Source organism: Scyliorhinus canicula, chromosome 23 (genome assembly GCF_902713615.1).
Source record: "Scyliorhinus canicula chromosome 23, sScyCan1.1, whole genome shotgun sequence".
In the NCBI taxonomy this organism is placed as follows: Eukaryota; Metazoa; Chordata; class Chondrichthyes; order Carcharhiniformes; family Scyliorhinidae; genus Scyliorhinus; species Scyliorhinus canicula.
The window spans coordinates 89,904-110,404 of NC_052168.1; the positions used below are offsets into that span (position 1 = coordinate 89,904).

The 20,501-nt window shown below is 48.7% G+C and overlaps 1 protein-coding gene across 2 annotated transcripts in view; it reads right to left on the reverse strand.

Annotated features, from left to right (window-relative positions):
• LOC119956571 (circularly permutated Ras protein 1-like) overlaps positions 1–20,501 on the reverse strand; it is a 116,498-nt gene that overhangs the window by 79,883 nt on the left and 16,114 nt on the right. For both annotated transcript variants that reach the window (XM_038783884.1, XM_038783883.1), the window contains exons 2-4: positions 15,575–15,733; positions 15,092–15,484; positions 1,346–1,498 (exon numbers count right to left, since the gene is read on the reverse strand). In XM_038783884.1, the coding sequence (XP_038639812.1) occupies positions 1,346–1,498; positions 15,092–15,484; positions 15,575–15,689 (661 nt within the window). In that variant the 5' untranslated portion in view covers positions 15,690–15,733. The remainder of the gene's footprint in view (positions 1–1,345; positions 1,499–15,091; positions 15,485–15,574; positions 15,734–20,501) is intronic.

A 20,501-nucleotide genomic window follows, 5' to 3' on the forward strand; every position in this document is an offset into this window, starting at 1 on the left:
TCTCTGTCGCCGTTGAAAGCCCACCGTTTCTTAATGGAAACTGCCATCCGCCCTCGCCTCCCGCCTCCCCGTCTTAGCCAGGTCACGTGACAGCACGATGGTTAGCACAGTTGCTTCCCAGCTCCAGGGTCCCAGGTTCGATTCCCTGCTGGGTCACTGTCTGTGCGGAGTCTGCACGTCCTCCCATGTCTGCGTGGGTTTCCTCCGGGTGCTCCGGTTTCCTCCCACAGTCCAAAGATGTGCAGATTGGCCATGATCAATTGTCCTTTGTATAGAAAAAATGGTCAGGAGGGAGTTATTGGGTTACGAGGATGGGGTGGGCGTAAGTGTGTGCTGTTTCCAAGGGTCACTGCATACTCAATGGGCTGAATGGCCTCCTTCAACACTAAATTCAATGAAAGCATCATCGCAGACTTCGGAGGGGGAGGAATGTCATAACCTGGGGTTGAACACTTTTGGGACTGGGGGATTGGTATTCCCAAAACACTCCCCCATTGAGGGGCGACCCCTTCTACATCCTGTGTAAATCCGGAGGGCCATGAACTGTGAGCTGGCTCCTGTAGTACAGTAACTGCTCGGTTTCTTGTTCTGTTGCATTAAAACCTTTTTCCTTTTGATTCTGTGATGAACGGTATTAATAACTGCTGTAAACGGTACCTGACCTTTAATACCTTGCCCCTTTAAGAAGCTTGGAACCCTGGGGACTCCGCCTCTGGCTACGCCCCCAGGAAACGGTGTATAGGATAAGGCTCCATGTGGTGAGCACACTTCTCTCGGATGCTGTTCAGTTCTCTGTATATTAAAGCCTTTTGATTACCGACCTCGCTCTCGCGTCGTAATTGAGGGTGCCTCAGATTCAATCTGTTTGTCTCAGTGCGACTCCTTTCCCGACCTAAATAATAGGGTGGATGTCAAGGCTTTGGTCCAAAATCGATTCACTAGAATAGCTTCCAGGATGAAAGATTATGGAGTGGCTCCCGGTTACCCTTAAAGCAGGACAAGAGATTTGATAGTGACATTCAGAATTATCAGTGGTTTCAGAGTATAATGAGAGCAACTGTTTCTAGTGGGAGAAGAGTCAGGAACAGAACATCCAGAAGGGGAAGATTGAAGAGCCAGCAGCAGGGTAAAGATTGAAGATGTCAGTAATGTTTACAGTGCAGACCCAGTAACTTCACCAAGAGACTCAAGTGATGGTGAATTTCTGCAAGTCACACATTCAATTGACAAAAAAAATTCACATTCTTCTTTCTGTTTGTGAAGATGTCTGTACCTCTCAGCAATGCTGGCACATTTAGTCACTGTTACTCTTAGTTCAGGTTCCTCATTCACTAAATTCACTTACTTCTGTCAGGCAAGGTGGGTGCCTGGAGGTGGGCACAAGGTGTTGGCAATGCCTGATGCTCAAACCCTTTAATGGGAGTCGAATCAATCACCTCCACATAATCAGGCACATGTTTCAAATTCCTTGGTCGGGGGGGGAGTGGAGGGGGTGGGCCTGCAACACATCAATAACACAATGGAAGAGAGATAAATATTACAGACAACAAATTTACAGAATAAACAAAGGTCATTTAGTCCAAATGGTCTCTGCTGATATTAATATCAGAGAATGAGGCTATTCAGCCACCTGCTTCATCCTATAATCCCACCACAGCACCTGCTTCATCGGGCTCTCTCCAAGTTTACCTTTTACTTTGTTATAATTGGTTACTATGAAAGTATGAGTTGCACTTACAAAGCTAATACAGAGGAATTAGGAGAAGTCGGTAATACCACCCTTACATTCAGATCATTGCTGATCTCTCCCTGGTCTCAGATCCACCTCCCTACCTGTTCCTCATATCCCCTTAACCCATTTTTTAAAATCAAAAATATATCAATCTCCTTCTTGAAACCATTTAATGATTCAGACTCCACCGCACTATGGGGGCAGCGAGTTCCACAAATTCACCACCCTCTGCGAGAAGTTGTTCCTCCTCATCTCAGTTCTAAATCTGCAGCCTCTCAACCTATATAAGAACATAAGAACATAAGAACTAGGAGCAGGAGTAGGCCATTTGGCCCTTCGAGCCTGCTCTGCCATTCAATGAGATCATGGCTGATCTTTTGTGAACTCAGCTCCACTTTCCGGCCCGAACACCATAACCCTTAATCCCTTTATTCTTCAAAAAACTATCTATCTTTATTGTGAAAACATGTAATGAAGGAGCATCAACTGCTTCACTGGGCAAGGAATTCCATAGATTCACAACCCTTTGGGTGAAGAAGTTCCTCCTAAACTCAGTCCAAAATCCACTTCCTCTTATTTTGAGGCTATGCCCCCTAGTTCTGCTTTTACCCGCCAGTGGAAACAACCTGCCCGCATCTATCCTATCTATTCCGTTCATAATTTTATATGTTTCCATAAGATCCCCCCCCCCCTCATCCTTCTAAATTCCAACAAGTGCAGTCCCAGTCTACTCAACCTCTCCTCGTAATCCAACCCCTTCAGCTCTGGGGTTAACCTGGTGAATCTCCTCTGCACACCCTCCAGCGCCAGTACGTCCTTTCTCAGGTAAGGAGACCAAAACAGGGGCAGCACGGTGGCAGTGGGTTAGCGCTGCAGCCTCACGGCGCCGAGGACCCAGGTTCGATCCCGGCTCTGGGCCACTGTCCGTGTGGAGTTTGCACATTCTCCCCATGCTTGCGTGGGTTTCGCCCCCACAACCCAAAGATGTGCAGGGCAGGTGGATTGGCCGTGCTAAATTGCCCCTTAATTGGGTACACTAAATTTACTTTTTTTTAAATGAGACCAAAACTGAACACAATACTCCAGGTGTGGCCTCACTAACACCTTATACAATTACAGCATAACCTCCCTAGTCTAAAACTCCATCCCTCTCGCAATGAAGGACAAAACTCCATTTGCCTTCTTCATCACCTGTTGCACCTGTAAACCAATGTTTTGTGACTCATGCACTAGCACACCCAGGTCTCTCTGCACAGCAGCATGTTTTAATATTTTATCATTTAGATTATAATCCTTTTTGTTGTTATTCCTACCAAAATGGATAACCTCACAGTTGACCTGTTACCCCTCGTTCTAGATTGCCCCACAAGGGGGTTTAGTCTATGTTTACTTTATCAATCCCTTTTAGTATTTCATACACCTCGATCAGATCCCCTCTCATCCTTCTAAACCGTTTAATCGCTCCTCAGGCCTTAACCCTTTCATCCCCGGAATCAATCTGGTGAATCCCCTCGGAACTGCCTCCAATGTCACCACATCCTTCCTCAAATAAGGAGACCAAAACTGGACACAATACTCCAGATGTGGTCTCACTAACACCCTAGACAGTTACAACAACACTTCTCTACTTTTATACTCCAGTCCTTTTGCAGTAAACGCTAACATTCCATTTGCCTTTTTCATTACAGGCTGTACTGGCAAACCGACTTTCAGTGATTCATAAACAAAGACACCCCGATCCCTCTGCACAGGCGCATTTTGAATTTCTTTCCGTTTCGATAATAATTTGCCTTTCTATTTTTTGGAGCCAAAATGGATAACCTCGCACTTATCCACATTCAACTCCATCTGCCAAATTTTGTGCAATCTTCTGGCCTATCTTTATCCGTCTGTAAAATCTGTATCTCCTCTTCACTGACTGCTTTCCCACTGTTTTAATATCATCCACAAATGTTGCTGTGTTACACTCTGTCCCCGCTTGTAGATCATTTATATAGATTGTAAACTTTCTTTTGATGTCGGCCTGAAGAGACACAGTTAATCTCTCTCTTCTGATGAACACTCTTTTGATTAATAAGTGTGAAGAGGCAGTTTATCTCTCTCTCTGCTGCCGATTTACAGAGCAATCCACAGCCTGCAGCTTCTGGTTGGCGACATTAGGAGATTGCTGGCTACGGCGGCGGCAAACAACCATCTCGTAACTCGTAATCCCTGTTATTTGTTAAGCAACCCCCCCCCCCCCACCTCATTTCAATAAGACCATAAGACATAGGAGCAGAATTAGGCCACTCGGCCCATCGAGTCTACTCAGCCATTCAATCCATTTCCATCGTGTGTCTGTCTTGTGTGTGTCTGGGTAGAGGGTGGGATGGGGTAGACCAGTGTTCTGTTATTTCTTCATATATTCATCTTCTCCTCATTATTACTGAACAGTTTGGTAACATTTCTACTTCAAAATCAGGTGCCTGTAACTCATTGGGCCACCTCGGACCAAAGTCCTGACAAGTTTCAAAGAATTATTTGTTAATTCACTTCAGTTGTGACCCCGGAACGAGGGTGGCTGGAATCGACCGTGAGTACGCCCAGGGTGTTGGAACACTTTTTAAATAGGGGCACCACATTAGCATGTTTCCAATCCACTGGGACCCTTCCAGAATCCATGGAATTCTGAAATATCATAACCAACACACTATCTCTGCTGCCACCTCCCTTAATACCCGAGGGTGCAGGCACCAGGACCCAGAAAGTTATCTACCCTGAATCTCACGAGTTTATTCAGTACCATTTCCCTAGTAATGGTTATTGCACCACATTCCTCAGCATTAACTGCAGTTCTTGGAACATTTTTATTATCCTCTACTGTGAAGATAACAGGATCCTCGCCCTCCCACTCCAATATCCTTTCAAGCCGCTCAGAGATGTCCCTCACCCAGGGAATGGGCAGGCAACATACCTTGTGGGACTCTCAATCCTATTTACAAAGTATTCTATCTGTTCTCCTGATTATAGAATCCCCCACAACTACCACTTGTCTTTTTGCTACCCCGCGCTTGAATGGCCTCCTGTACCGGTGCAGTAGTCCGTTAGTTCATCCTTCCTCCAGTTTTTTTCTTCAGCCACACAGGGAGCAGATATCTGAAGCTGTTGGACAAGGTCAAGAGCTGAGGCTCTTCCATTCCTGAATTCAGGATCTCTCTGCCTGCCTCACTCGCAGTCACTGACCACTGGCTGAATTGGAGGTACTCAACCTCCGGGGTAAGACCACCACCTAAAGCACAGAGTCCAGATAACTCTCCCACTCCTGGATGTTCCTCAGTGTCCAAAGCTCAGGCTCCAGCTTATCAATTAGGAGCCGGAATTCCTTAAGCAACAAACACTTGCTCCAGATTTGGTCACTGTAGCTCCCACATCACACAGCTACAGCACATCACCGGCCCAGCTCCCTCATCACACAGCTACAGCACATCACCGGCCCAGCTCCCACATCACACAGCTACAGCACATCGCCTGCCCAGCTCCCACATCACACAGCTACAGCACATCACCTGCCCAGCTCCCACATCACACAGCTACAGCACATCACCTGCCCAGCTCCCACAATATTCAGCAACAGCACATCACCTGCCCAGCTCCCACATCCTGCAGCAATAACACATCGCCTGCCCAGCTCCCACATCACACAGCTACAACACATCGCCTGCCCAGCTCCCACATCACACAGCTACAGCACATCGCCTGCCCAACTCCCACATCACACAGCTACAGCACATCGCCTGCCCAACTCCCACATCACACAGCTACAGCACATCACCTGCCCAGCTCCCACATCACACAGCTACAGCACATCACCTGCCCAGCTCCCACATCCTGCAGCTACAGCACATCGCCTGCCCAGCTCCCACATCCTGCAGCTACAGCACATCGCCTGCCCAGCTCCCACATCCTGCAGCTACAGCACATCGCCTGCCCAGCTCCCACATCACACAGCTACAGCACATCGCCTGCCCTGTAACCTCTACTGATTTAATTAATTAGTCTTGAGGTGATTTTTTTTTTTTAAATTAGCATAGATTCCCTACCAGCCAATCAGGTCATAGTTCCTTGATATAAGTTCTTTGTCAGCTTCCGTGGAATCCCTTATGCTCACCGGAGCCTCGGAGAACAATCGTAGGAGACTAGCCCGCAAATCCCTGGGACTGCTCCCCGGAGACTAGGCTGGGAATCCCGAGACTGCTACCCGGAGACTAGGTCACGAATCCCCAGGGTTGTTCCCCGGAGCCTAGGCCGTGAATTCCAAGCCTGCTCCCCAGAGACTAGGCTGCGAATCCTTGAGACTGTTCCCCGCAGACTAGGGCATGAATCCCGAGACCGCTCCCCAGAGACTAGGCCCCGAATCCGTGAGACTGTTCCCCAGAGACTAGGCTGTAAATCCCCGAGAATGTCCCCCGGAGACTAGGCCACGAATCCCAAGACTGGTCCCGGGGACAAGGCCGCGAATCCCAAGACTGCTCCCTGGAGACTAGGCCACGAATCCCCAAGACACCTCCCGGGGACTAGCCCGGAGACTCGGCTGCGAATCCCTAGAGCCTGTTCCCCGGAGACTAGGCCGCAAATTCCGAGACTGCTCCCGGGGACTAGGCCGTTAATCCCCGCGACTGTTCCCCGGAGACTAGGCCGCGAATCTCGAGAGTGCTCTTCAATGTACTTACAAACAAGAGGAGCCATATTGTTGGAGCGGACAGTGTGAAACAGACTGGTAAGCTCGAGGAGATACTTGTCAGGAAGGAAGATGTGTTGGGCATTTTGAAAAACTTGAGGATAGACAAGTCCCCCGGGCCTGATGGGATATATCCAAGGATTCTATGGGAAGCAAGAGATGAAATTGCAGAGCCGTTGGCAATGATCTTTTCGACCTCACTGTCAACAGGGGTGGTACCAGAGGATTGGAGAGTGGCGAATGTCGTGCCCCTGTTCAAAAAAGGGAATAGGGATAACCCTGGGAATTACAGGCCAGTTAGTCTTACTTCGGTGGTAGGCAAAGTAATGGGGAGGGTACTGAGGGATAGGATTTCTGAGCATCTGGAAAGACACTGCTTGATTAGGGATAGTCAGCACGGATTTGTGAGGGGTAGGTCTTGCCTTACAAGTCATATTGACTTCTTTGAGGAGGTGACCAAGCATGTGGATGAAGGTAAAGCAGTGGATGTAGTGTACATGGATTTTAGTAAGGCATTTGATAAGGTTCCCCATGGTAGGCTTATGCAGAAAGTAAGGAGGCATGGGATAGTGGAAAATTTGGCCAGTTGGATAACGAACTGGCTAACTGAGAGAAGTCAGAGAGTGGTGGTGGATGGCAAATATTCAGTCTGGAGCCCAGTTACCAGTGGCATACCGCAGGGATCAGTTCTGGGTCCTCTGCTGTTTGCGATTTTCATTAACGACTTGGATGAGGGAGTTGAAGGGTGGGTCAGTAAATTTGCAGATGATACGAAGATTGGTGGAGTTGTGGATAGTGAGAAGGGCTGTTGTCGGCTTCAAAGATACATAGATAGGATGCAGAGCTGGGCTGAGAAGTGGCAGATGGAGTTTAACCCTGACAAGTGTGAGGTTGTCCATTTTGGAAGGACAAATATGAATGTGGAATACAGGGTTAACGGTAGGGTTCTTGGCAATGTAGAGGAGCAGAGAGCTCTTGGGGTCTATGTTCATAGATCTTTGAAAGTTGCCACTCAAGTGGATAGAGCTGTGAAGAAGGCCTATGGTGTGCTAGCGTTCATTAGCAGAGGGATTGAATTTAAGAGCTGTGAGGTGATGATGCAGCTGTACAAACCTTGGTCAGGCCACATTTGGAGTACTGTGTGCGATTCTGGTCACCTCATTTTAGGAAGGATGTGGAAGCTTTGGAAAAGGTGCAAAGGAGATTTACCAGGATGTTGCCTGGAATGGAGAGTAGGTCTTCCGAGGAAAGGTTGAGGGTGCTAGGCCTTTTCTCATTAGAACGGAGAAGGATGAGGGGCGACTTGATAGAGGATTACAAGATGATCAGGGGAATAGATAGAGTAGACAGTCAGAGACTTTTTCCCCGGGTGGAACAAACCATTACAAGGGGACATAAATTTAAGGTAAATGGTGGAAGATATAGGGGGGATGTCAGAGGTAGGTTCTTTACCCAGAGAGTAGTGGGGGCATGGAATGCACTGCCTGTGGAAGTAGTTGAGTCGGAAACGTTAGGGACCTTCAAGCAGCTATTGGATAGGTACATGGATTAGGGGAGAATAATGGAGAGTGATTAATTTCTTCTTAAGGGCAGCACGGTAGCATTGTGGATAGCACAATTGCTTCACAGCTCCAGGGTCCCAAGTTCCATTTCGACGTGGGTCACTGTCTGTGTGGAGTCTGCACATCCTCCCAGTGTGTGGGTGGGTTTCCTCCGGGTGCTCCGGTTTCCTCCCACAGTCCAAAGATGTGCAGGTTGGGTGGATTGGCCATGATAAATTGCCCCTAGTGTCCAAAATTCTATGATTAACCTAGGACAAAAGTTCGGCACAACATCGTAGGCCGAAGGGCCTGTTCTGTGCTGTATTTCTCTATATATCTATGTTCCCCGGAGACTAGGCCGCAAATCCCGAGACTGCTCCCCGGAGACTAGGCCGCGAATCCCGAGACTGCTCGCCAGAGACTAGGCTGCAAATCCCTCGAGCTTGTTCCCCGGAGACTAGGCCGCAAATCCCTGAGACTGCTCGCCAGAGACTAGGCTGGAAATCCCGAGACTGTTCCCCAGAGACTAGGCCGCGAATCCCGAGATTGTTCCCCGGAGACTAGGCCGCGAATCCCGAGACTTTTCCCCGGAGACTAGGCCGCGAATCCCTAGAGCTTGTTCCCCGGAGACTAGGCTGCGAATCCCGAGACTGTTCCCCGGAGACTCGGCTGGAAATCCCGAGACTGTTCCCCAGAGACTAGGCCGCGAATCCCGAGATTGTTCCCCGGAGACTAGGCCGCGAATCCCGAGACTGTTCCCCGGAGACTAGGCTGCGAATCCCGAGACTGTTCCCCGGAGACTAGGCCGTGAATCCCGAGACTGTTCCCCGGAGACTAGGCTGCGAATCCCGAGACTGCTCCCCGGAGACTAGGCTGCGAATCTCGAGACTGCTCCCCGGAGACTAGGCCGCGAATCCCAAGACTGCTCCCCGGAGACCAGGCCGCAAATCCCGAGACTGTTTCCCGGAGACTAGGCCGCGAATCCCGAGACTGTTTCCCGGAGACTAGGCCACGAATCCCGAGACTGTTTCCCGGAGACTAGGCCGCGAATCCCGAGACTGTTTTCCGGAGACTAGGCCGCGAATCCCAAGACTGTTTCCCGGAGACTAGGCCGCGAATCCCGAGACTGCTCCCCGGAGACTAGGCCGCAAATCCTGAGACTTTTCCCCGGAGACTAGGCCGCAAATCCCGAGACTGTTCCCCGGAGACTAGGCCGCAAATCCCGAGATTGTTCCCCGGAGATTAGGCTGCGAATCCCGAGACTGTTCCCCGGAGACTAGGCCGCAAATCCCGAGACTGTTCCCTGGAGACTAGGCTGCGAATCCCGAGACTGCTCCCCGGAGACTAGGCCGCAAATCCTGAGACTTTTCCCCGGAGACTAGGCCGCGAATCCCGAGACTGTTCCCTGGAGACTAGGCTGCAGATCGCTAGACTGCTCCCCGGAGACTAGGCCGCGAATCCCGAGACTGCTCCCCGGAGACTAGGCCGTGAATCCCTAGAGCTTGTTCCCCGGAGACTAGGACGCGAATCCCGAGACTGTTCCCCGGAGACTAGGCCGTGAATCCCGAGACTGCTCCCCGGAGACTAGGCCGTGAATCCCGAGACTGCTCCCCGGAGACTAGGCCGTGAATCCCGAGACTGCTCCCCGGACATTGGGCTGCGAATCCCCTGAGACTAGGCTGCAAATCTCCGAGACTGCTTTTGATTTCAAATTACCCTGTTGGACTCTAACCTGGTGTTGTGAGACTTCCTACTGTGCTCACCCCAGTCCAACGCCGGCATCTCCACATCTTGGTTAATAAAGGCAAGTATCCCATCTGCCGCCTTAACCAACTTATCAACCTGCCCTGCTGCGTTCAGGGATCTTTGGACATGCAGCCAAGGTCCCTCTGGACCTCTGTATTTCCCAGTGTCCGACCATTCATTGTGTATTCCTTTGCCTTGTTAATCTCCCCAAAATGCATCACTTCACACTTTTCAGGATTAAATTCCATTTGCCACTGATCAGCCGATCTGTCCAGCCGTTCTGTAATCTAACGTTTTCCTCCTCATCATCAACTGTTTGTCATCTGCGAACTTACTGATCTTACCTCCTACATTCACATCTAGATAATTAATGTACACCAGAACAGCAAGGGACCCAGCTTCGATCCTTGTGGAACACCACTGGACACAGGCTTCCAGTCACATAAACAATCTTTACTCATCACCACCCTGTCTGCCTCCTACCACTGACAGCACGGTAGCATTGTGGATAGCACAATTGCTTCACAGCTCCAGGGTCCCATGCTCGATTCCGGCTTGGGTCACTGTCTGTGCGGAGTCTGCACATCCTCCCCGTGTGTGCGTGGGTTTCCTCCGGGTGCTCCGGTTTCCTCCCACAGTCCAAAGATGTGCAGGTTAGGTGGATTGGCCATGACAAATTGCCCTTAGTGTCCAAAATTGCCCTTAGTGTTGGGTGGGGTTACTGGGTTATGGGGATAGGGTGAAGGTGTTGAACTTGGGTAAGAGTCAGTGCAGACTCGATGGGCCGAATGGTCTCCTTCTGCACTGTAAATTCTATGATAAATTCACCAAATTTCCCTTGGATCCCATGAGCCGTGACCTTATTGACCAGTTTGCCAGTATCTCATCGCCTAACTCCCTACTCTTCACTATTTCTAGGCATAAGTCGGGGGTCTGGTCTCCATTTGCCTAAACGAGTGCAGCTCCAACAACATTCAGAATGTGACACCATCCAGGACAAAACAGCCCCACTTGATTGAAACCCCATTCACCAACATAAACTGTCCTCAACCACCATCACATAGTGGCAGCCATGAATACCAGATACAAGATGTACTGAAGTAACTCACCAAGACTCCTTCAACAGCATCTTCCAAACTCAACACCTCTGTCATGTAGAAAGACAAGCGCTGAAATGCATCGGGACACCACCACCTGCAAATTCCCCTCCTGACTTGCAACTGTATTGCCGATCCTTCATTACCATTGCATCAAAATCCTGGAACTCCCTCCTAACCAGCACTGGCTGTAATTATGTCACACGGATTGCAGCAATTCAAGTCGGAGATTCACTATCTCCTTCTTAAGAGCAACTGGAAATTGGCAACAAATCGTCAGCGACACCCACATCCCATAAGCTTCCCCATTACTCAGCCTCTCCTCTCGTGCTTCCACAATGCTCTACATGGAGGATTTAGTGCTGTCACAACCATCGAATCCCTATATTGCATAAGGCCATTTGGCCTATCGAGTCTGCACCAACCCTCTGGGACAGCACGCTACCTAGGCCCATGGAGACAAGGGGAGAAAGTGCAAACACCACACAGATAGTGACTCAAAGTTGGATTCAAACCCAGTCCCTGGTGTTGTAAAGCAGCAGTGTTAACCACTATGTCACCCTGTCAAATACAGGCCTCTCATATATCGAGTCTCAATGTTGAACATCAGGCCTTGCACACAGATACAAGACATGCAGACATAGTACCATCAGGTAGAGCAGGACACAAAGCAGACTCACGTATGCAAGATCCTGTGAATGGGATGTTCATGGACATTACCAAAGACATAGAAAACGGAGGAAAAGATAAATTCTTAAATGTAAATAACTGATCCACAATATAATTGGACAGTGAATGTGGGGAGTGGACATGAGCAATGCAATAGCTGGCAGAGCGAATTCACCATTGTGTTAATCTGGCAGAGCGATATCACCATTGAGTTAGCCTGGCAGAGCGATATCACCATTGAGTTAGCCTGGCAGAGCGATATCACCATTGAGTTAGCCTGGCAGAGCGATATCACCATTGAGTTAGCCTGGCAGAGCGATATCACCATTGTGTTAATCTGGCAGAGCGATATCACCATTGAGTTAGCCTGGCAGAGAGATATCACCATTGAGTTAATCTGGCAGAGCGATATCACCATTGAGTTAATCTGGCAGAGCGATATCACTATTGAGTTAGCCTGGCAGAGCGATATCACCATTGTGTTAGCCTGGCAGAGAGATATCACCATTGAGTTAGCCTGGCAGAGCGATATCACCATTGAGTTAGCCTGGCAGAGCGATATCACCATTGAGTTAGCCTGGCAGAGCGATATCACCATTGTGTTAGCCTGGCAGAGCGATATCACCATTGAGTTAGCCTGGCAGAGCGATATCACCATTGTGTTAATCTGGCAGAGCGATATCACCATTGTGTTAGCCTGGCAGAGCGATATCACCATTGTGTTAATCTGGCAGAGCGATATCACCATTGTGTTAATCTGGCAGAGAGATATCACCATTGAGTTAGCCTGGCAGAGCGATATCACCATTGAGTTAGCCTGGCAGAGCGATATCACCATTGAGTTAGCCTGGCAGAGCGATATCACCATTGAGTTAATCTGGCAGAGCGATATCACCATTGAGTTAATCTGGCAGAGCGATATCACCATTGAGTTAGCCTGGCAGAGCGATATCACCATTGAGTTAGCCTGGCAGAGCGATATCACCATTGAGTTAGCCTGGCAGAGAGATATCACCATTGTGTTAATCTGGCAGAGCGATATCACCATTGTGTTAATCTGGCAGAGCGATATCACCATTGTGTTAATCTGGCAGAGCGATATCACCATTGAGTTAGCCTGGCAGAGCGATATCACCATTGAGTTAGCCTGGCAGAGAGATATCACCATTGAGTTGGCCTGGCAGAGCGATATCACCATTGTGTTAGCCTGGCAGAGCGATATCACCATTGAGTTAGCCTGGCAGAGCGATATCACCATTGAGTTAGCCTGGCAGAGCGATATCACCATTGAGTTAGCCTGGCAGAGCGATATCACCATTGAGTTAATCTGGCAGAGCGATATCACCATTGTGTTAATCTGGCAGAGCGATATCACCATTGAGTTAGCCTGGCAGAGCGATATCACCATTGAGTTAGCCTGGCAGAGCGATATCACCATTGAGTTAATCTGGCAGAGCGATATCACCATTGAGTTAATCTGGCAGAGCGATATCACCATTGAGTTAGCCTGGCAGAGCGATATCACCATTGAGTTAATCTGGCAGAGCGATATCACCATTGAGTTAATCTGGCAGAGCGATATCACCATTGAGTTAGCCTGGCAGAGCGATATCACCATTGAGTTAGCCTGGCAGAGCGATATCACCATTGTGTTAATCTGGCAGAGAGATATCACCATTGAGTTAGCCTGGCAGAGCGATATCACCATTGAGTTAATCTGGCAGAGAGATATCACCATTGAGTTAATCTGGCAGAGCGATATCACCATTGAGTTAGCCTGGCAGAGCGATATCACCATTGAGTTAGCCTGGCAGAGAGATATCACCATTGAGTTAGCCTGGCAGAGCGATATCACCATTGAGTTAATCTGGCAGAGAGATATCACCATTGAGTTAGCCTGGCAGAGCGATATCACCATTGAGTTAGCCTGGCAGAGCGATATCACCATTGAGTTAGCCTGGCAGAGCGATATCACCATTGAGTTAGCCTGGCAGAGCGATATCACCATTGTGTTAATCTGGCAGAGAGATATCACCATTGAGTTAGCCTGGCAGAGCGATATCACCATTGTGTTAATCTGGCAGAGCGATATCACCATTGTGTTAGCCTGGCAGAGCGATATCACCATTGAGTTAGCCTGGCAGAGTGATATCACCATTGTGTTAATCTGGCAGAGCGATATCACCATTGAGTTAGCCTGGCAGAGCGATATCACCATTGTGTTAATCTGGCAGAGAGATATCACCATTGAGTTAGCCTGGCAGAGCGATATCACCATTGTGTTAATCTGGCAGAGCGATATCACCATTGTGTTAGCCTGGCAGAGCGATATCACCATTGAGTTAGCCTGGCAGAGCGATATCACCATTGTGTTAATCTGGCAGAGCGATATCACCATTGAGTTAGCCTGGCAGAGCGATATCACCATTGAGTTAGCCTGGCAGAGCGATATCACCATTGAGTTAGCCTGGCAGAGAGATATCACCATTGAGTTAATCTGGCAGAGAGATATCACCATTGAGTTAATCTGGCAGAGCGATATCACCATTGAGTTAGCCTGGCAGAGCGATATCACCATTGAGTTAGCCTGGCAGAGAGATATCACCATTGAGTTAGCCTGGCAGAGCGATATCACCATTGAGTTAATCTGGCAGAGAGATATCACCATTGAGTTAGCCTGGCAGAGCGATATCACCATTGAGTTAGCCTGGCAGAGCGATATCACCATTGAGTTAGCCTGGCAGAGCGATATCACCATTGAGTTAGCCTGGCAGAGCGATATCACCATTGTGTTAATCTGGCAGAGAGATATCACCATTGAGTTAGCCTGGCAGAGCGATATCACCATTGTGTTAATCTGGCAGAGCGATATCACCATTGTGTTAGCCTGGCAGAGCGATATCACCATTGAGTTAGCCTGGCAGAGTGATATCACCATTGTGTTAATCTGGCAGAGCGATATCACCATTGAGTTAGCCTGGCAGAGCGATATCACCATTGTGTTAATCTGGCAGAGAGATATCACCATTGAGTTAGCCTGGCAGAGCGATATCACCATTGTGTTAATCTGGCAGAGCGATATCACCATTGTGTTAGCCTGGCAGAGCGATATCACCATTGAGTTAGCCTGGCAGAGCGATATCACCATTGTGTTAATCTGGCAGAGCGATATCACCATTGAGTTAGCCTGGCAGAGCGATATCACCATTGAGTTAGCCTGGCAGAGCGATATCACCATTGAGTTAGCCTGGCAGAGCGATATCACCATTGTGTTAGCCTGGCAGAGCGATATCACCATTGAGTTAGCCTGGCAGAGCGATATCACCATTGAGTTAGCCTGGCAGAGCGATATCACCATTGAGTTAGCCTGGCAGAGCGATATCACCATTGTGTTAATCTGGCAGAGCGATATCATGTGAAGCAGACACAGAAGCCACGAGAAATGGTAAAAAGAGATCTAGACCCTAAGAGGGGCTTCATCAGATCGAGAGGCACCAACGAGATCCAAATAAGACAATGATCACTGGCTTGGAGGAAATACAGAGAACAAAATAATTATTTGCAAAAACATTATTTTGAAGAAGCTCACCATTGGTGTTGCTGCCAATCCGACGCCGAGGGGCTGGTAGAGGTGGTGGGTTGGTCGGGTGCTGCACAGTTTGAGAATTTGACGTCCTCCTTTTTTCATAATAACTGCCCGAACCTTCTGCCACATCATACACCTGTTCTGCTGTTGTGGTGATGCTGGGAGCAGCAGAGTTGCTGACCGCCTGGTCATGGACTTCAGTATTTGGACTAACGCCAGACGTATTGTCATAAACTGATTTCGAAGCTATAACAGCAATTTCTGGGGTCCAATTATCATACACTGGGTCTCCACCTTCCACAGGATCATAGAAAGGGGCTTCAACAGGTTTCTTATCCTCAGCCTCTGTGCTGCTGGCTGTTATTGGGGCATAGAGATGGGGCACTGGATCTTCACCTATCAACAGTCAAGAACAATTGTGGTCACAGTTAAGTGATGTAGAGGTGATGCAGAGATCAAAAGAAATGATTATTTACAGATACTTGCCAGTAGTGTTGTTCCTCACAGTCCCAATTGGGTGATTTTTGTTGAAAGCAGGTAGCTCTATCTGGTTTGCATTGTCTGGGTAACTAACATAAATATGACTGCTGGCAAATTCCATTTTGCTGAGACAGCCAATGTCACAATGCGGAGACACGATCAAATCTGTAAAATTAAATAATGATTTAGAAATGGTGACCAGGTGATGTCAACACCCACTCTTCTCATCTCTTTGCCCCACAGGTGCCAATGGTGAGGGACGCTTTGCCAATGTTCCGACCAGCACATTGAAATGAAAAGGCCCCACAACAACAAGCTCAATTGGAGGGTGCAGCTCAAAGTTAAACAGAGTTAAAGTAGATGGAGAGATGATTAAACGGTGCAGCTTTTGATGTGCAGAATCTGTGACTTGAAGAACAGGAAGCGAATTTCAGCTCTTTCTATTTCGGGCATTTAACTCAAATTCCCCAGATAGTTTAAATCTACAGACTTTTTGGGTAGCACGGTGGCGCAGTGGTTAGCACAGCAGTCTCACGGCGCCGAGGTCCCAGGTTCGATCCTGGCTCTGGGTCACTGTCCGTGTGGAGTTTGCACATTCTCCCCGTGTCTGTGTGGGTTTCACCCACACAACCCAAAGATGTGCAGGGTAGGTGGATTGGCCACGCTAAATTGCCCCTTAATTGGAAAAAAAATAATTGGCTACTCTTAATTTTAAAAAAACAACAGATTTTAAGAGCTCCTGATTTGCCTTCAATTCTCTTGTAACTTCTGGCGTTTTGCATTATAAAACAATCCTTCTGTTGGGACAAGCCATTTATAAAAGTTGTTTACATGTCCAACTGTACAGAAAGGATCAGGTGCGAAATGTAAGACAATCACTAATATATCCATCATCCTTCCAAACAAAACACTGACGTAACCAGATTTCAACACTGAACACATTGTTATCGGAGCAGAATGACAGGCATATCTGCAAACTTTAAATCTTTATTTATAAAAAGGAGAGTTATGTATTGAGCTCACACACGCACCGGTTGAGTATTTAAATGCTGCAATGTTCTGTACATAAAAATATATTTCAAAACGGTTTAAAAATGTGTTTTCCTGAAGATATAGCAGTTTATGGGGTTGGTTCAAACCTTTCAGAGTTCAGGTTTAGGGTAAGTACCTTGCAGAACCGGTTATACATGCCCGGTGCAATATAACAACCGAGTTTCTGCGCGATTACAAACAACAAAGTACAAAGAAAATTACAGCACAGGAACAGGCCCTTCAGCCCTCCCAGCCTGCGCCAATCCAGATCCTTTATCTAAACCTGTCACCTATTTTCCAAGGATCTACTTCCCTCTGTTCCCCGCCCGTTCATATATCTGTCTAGATGCATCTTAAATGATGCTATCGTGCCCGCCTCCACCACCTCCGCTGGCAAAGCGTTCCAGGCACCCACCACCCTCTGCGTAAAAAACTTCCCACGCACATCTCCCTTAAACTTTCCCCCTCTCACCTTGAAATCGTGACCCCTTGTAATTGACACCCCCACTCTTGGAAAAAGCTTGTTGCTATCCACCCTGTCCATACCTCTCATAATTTTGTAGACTTCAATCAGGTCCCCCCTCAACCTTCGTCTTTCCAATGAAAACAATCCTAATCTACTCAACCTTTCTTCATAATTAGCACCCTCCATATTAGGCAACATCCTGGTGAACCTCCTCTGCACCCGCTCTAAAGCGTCCACATCCTTCTGGTAATGTGGCGACCAGAACTGCATGCAGTATTCCATCCCTAACCTCAACATCCGTCATGTCCCTCTCCTTGGTGAATACGATGCAAAGTACTCATTAAGAATCTCACCCATTTCCTCTGACTCCACGCATAAATTCCCTCTTTTGTCTTTGAGTGGGCCAATCCTTTCTTTAGTTACCCTCTTGCTCCTTAACCCTGTTAGCCAAAGATATTTCATGACCCCTTTTAGCCCTTTTTATTGCGCATTTGAGATTTGTCCTACTTTCCCGATATTCCTCCAAAGCTTCATCAGTTTTGAGTTGCCGCGATCTTATGAATGCTTCCTTTTTCATCTTAGCTAGTCTCACAATTCCACCCGTCATCCATGGTTCCCTAATCTTTCCATTTCTATCCCTCATTTTCACAGGGACATGTCTGTCCTGCACTCTAATCAACCTTTCCTTAAAAGACTCCCACATTTCAAATGTGGATTTACCCTTAAACAGCTGCTCCCAATCTACATTCCCTAGCCCCTGCCGAATTTTGTTATACTCTGCCTTTCCCCAATTTAGCACTCTTCCTTTAGGATCACTCTCGCCTTTGTCCATGAGTATTCTAAAACTTACGGAATTGTGATCGCTATTCCCAAAATAATCACCGGCTGAAACTTCAACCACCTGGCCGGGATCATTCCCCAATACCAGGTCCAGTATGGCCCCTTCCCGAGTTGGACTATTTACATACTGCTCTAAAAAACTCTCCTGGATGCTCCTTACAAACACTGCTCCATCTACACCTCCAACACTACACGAATCCCATTCAATGTTGGGGAAGTTAAAATCTCCCATCACGACCACCCTATTGCTCCTACATTTTTCTATAATCTGTCTGCATATTTGTACCTCTACTTCACACTCGGTTGAGGGAGGCCTGTAGTAAAGTCCCAACAATGTTACTGCACCCTTCCTATTTCTTAGCTCTACCCATATTGCCTCAGTGCTCGAATCCTCCATCGCGCCCTCCTTAATCACAGCTGTGATATAATCTCTAACCAGTAATGCAACTCCTCCACCCCTTTTACCTCCCTCTCTATCCCTCCTGAAGCATCTATACCCTGGGATATTTAGTTGCCAATCTTGCCCTTCCCTCAACCAAGTCTTAGTAATAACAATAACCATATTCCCAAGTACTAATCCAAGCCCTAAGTTGATCTGCTTTACCTGCTACACTTCTCGCATTAAAACAAATGCACCTCAGACCATCTGTCCATTTGCGTTCATCATCTATTCCCTGTCTACTCTTCCCCTTAGTCACATTGAGTTTATTGTCTAGTACCTTACTGGCTTTAGTTGTTGCCTCTTTACTGACCTCTAACTTCCTAATCTGGTTCCCATCCCCCTGCCACATTAGTTTAAAACCTCCCCAACAGTGTTAGCAAAAGCACCCCCTAGGACATTGGTTCCAGTCCTGCCCAGGTGTAGACCATCCGGTTTGTAATGGTCCCACCGCCCCCAGAACCGGTTCCAATGTCCCAAAATCTGAACCCCTCCCTCCTGCACCATCTCTCAAGCCACGCATTCATTCTGACTATTCTTGAATTTCTACTTTGACTGTCTCGTGGCACTGGTAGCAATCCTGAGATTACTACCTTTGAGATCCTACTTTTTAAACTTATCTCCTAACTCCCTAAATTCTGATTGTAGGACCTCATCCCGTTTTTTACCTATATCGTCGGTGCCTATATGCACGACGACAACTGGCTGTTCACCCTCCCCCTTCAGTATGTCCTGCAGCCGATCGGAGACATCCCTGACCTGTGCACCCGGGAGGCAACATACCATTCGGGAGTCTCATTTTCGACCACAGAAACGCCTGTCTACTCCCCTTACGATTGAATCCCCTATGACTATAACCCTGCCAGTCTTTTTCCCGCCCTTCTGTGCAGCAGAGCTAGCCATGGTGCCATGAGCCTGGCTACTACTGCTTTCCCCTGGTGAGTCATCTCCCCCAACAGTATCCAAAACGGTATACCTGTTTTGGAGGAAGAGGACCGCAGGGGACACCTGCACTGCCTTCCTGCTCTTTCTCTGCCTTTTGGTCACCCATTCCCTGTCTCCCTCACCAATCCTAATCCTGATCCTTACATTACCATCCAAATGTAATCACTCAAGGTATTGGGCTCTGAAAGAAATGTATTTGATTATTGGGTTTCAGATGTTACTCTGTGATTATTTCAGAAACATGCGGCGGAATTCTCCAACCCCCCGGGGGGCCGGCGTCAATCCCACCCCCGCCATGTCCTGAATTCTCCCCCCCCCCCCCCCCCGAGATTCGGCAGGGGCGGGAATCGCGCCCGCCGCTTGGCGGGCCCCCCGTGGCGATTCTCCGACCCGCGATGGGCCGAAGTCCCGCCGCTGACACGCCTTTCCCGCCAAAGGCCGTTCTTGCCGGCTGGCGGAGCGGTAACCACTCCGGCGCTGGCCTGGCCCCTGGCGGAGAATTCCGCTCCTTTGGGGAGGCACGGCGCCGGAGTGGTTGATGCCACTCCAATACACCGGGACCCCCACACCGCCGGCTGCCGATACGCGGCCCTGTGCTTACGGTCACGGGGGTCCGTGCCTGTGCCGGCCGCCCCGCGCAACATGGCCAAACCACATTGAGGACCGGCACCAAACACACAAACACATAGCCCCCCCCCCTCCCAGATCGTGTGTGCCCGCGGATCGGTGGCCCCGATCGGCAGCCTGGCCATCCTGGAGGCCCCCCCCCCCCCCCCCCGGTGAATGATCTCCCTGCCCCCCACCAGGGCGGCTGCAGCAGGCATGCTGAGTGCCCGCAGGGTGGAAACATGAGAGAAACACGCCGGCGGGAACTCGGCCAGTTTCACTCAGTAAATTGCCACGGGGCCTCTTTCAATGGCCCCTGACCGGCGGCACTTCGACCATGCGCGCGCGATTTGTGACGATTCTCAGGTGATCAGAGAATCGCGGGAGCGCCGTCGGACCCGATCTCAGGTTTGACGCCCATTCTCCGCCCTGCATCGAGAGCAATTTCGGCTTTGGAGGCTCGGAGAATCTGCCCCATTTTCCTGTCCACCCCGATAGCATTTCACTCCCTTGCTCATTAAGAATCTGTTTACTTTTGCCTTAAAGAAACTCGAACATTCGGGAGAGAATCCCAAAGCATCACAACATTCTGGGAGAAACAAATT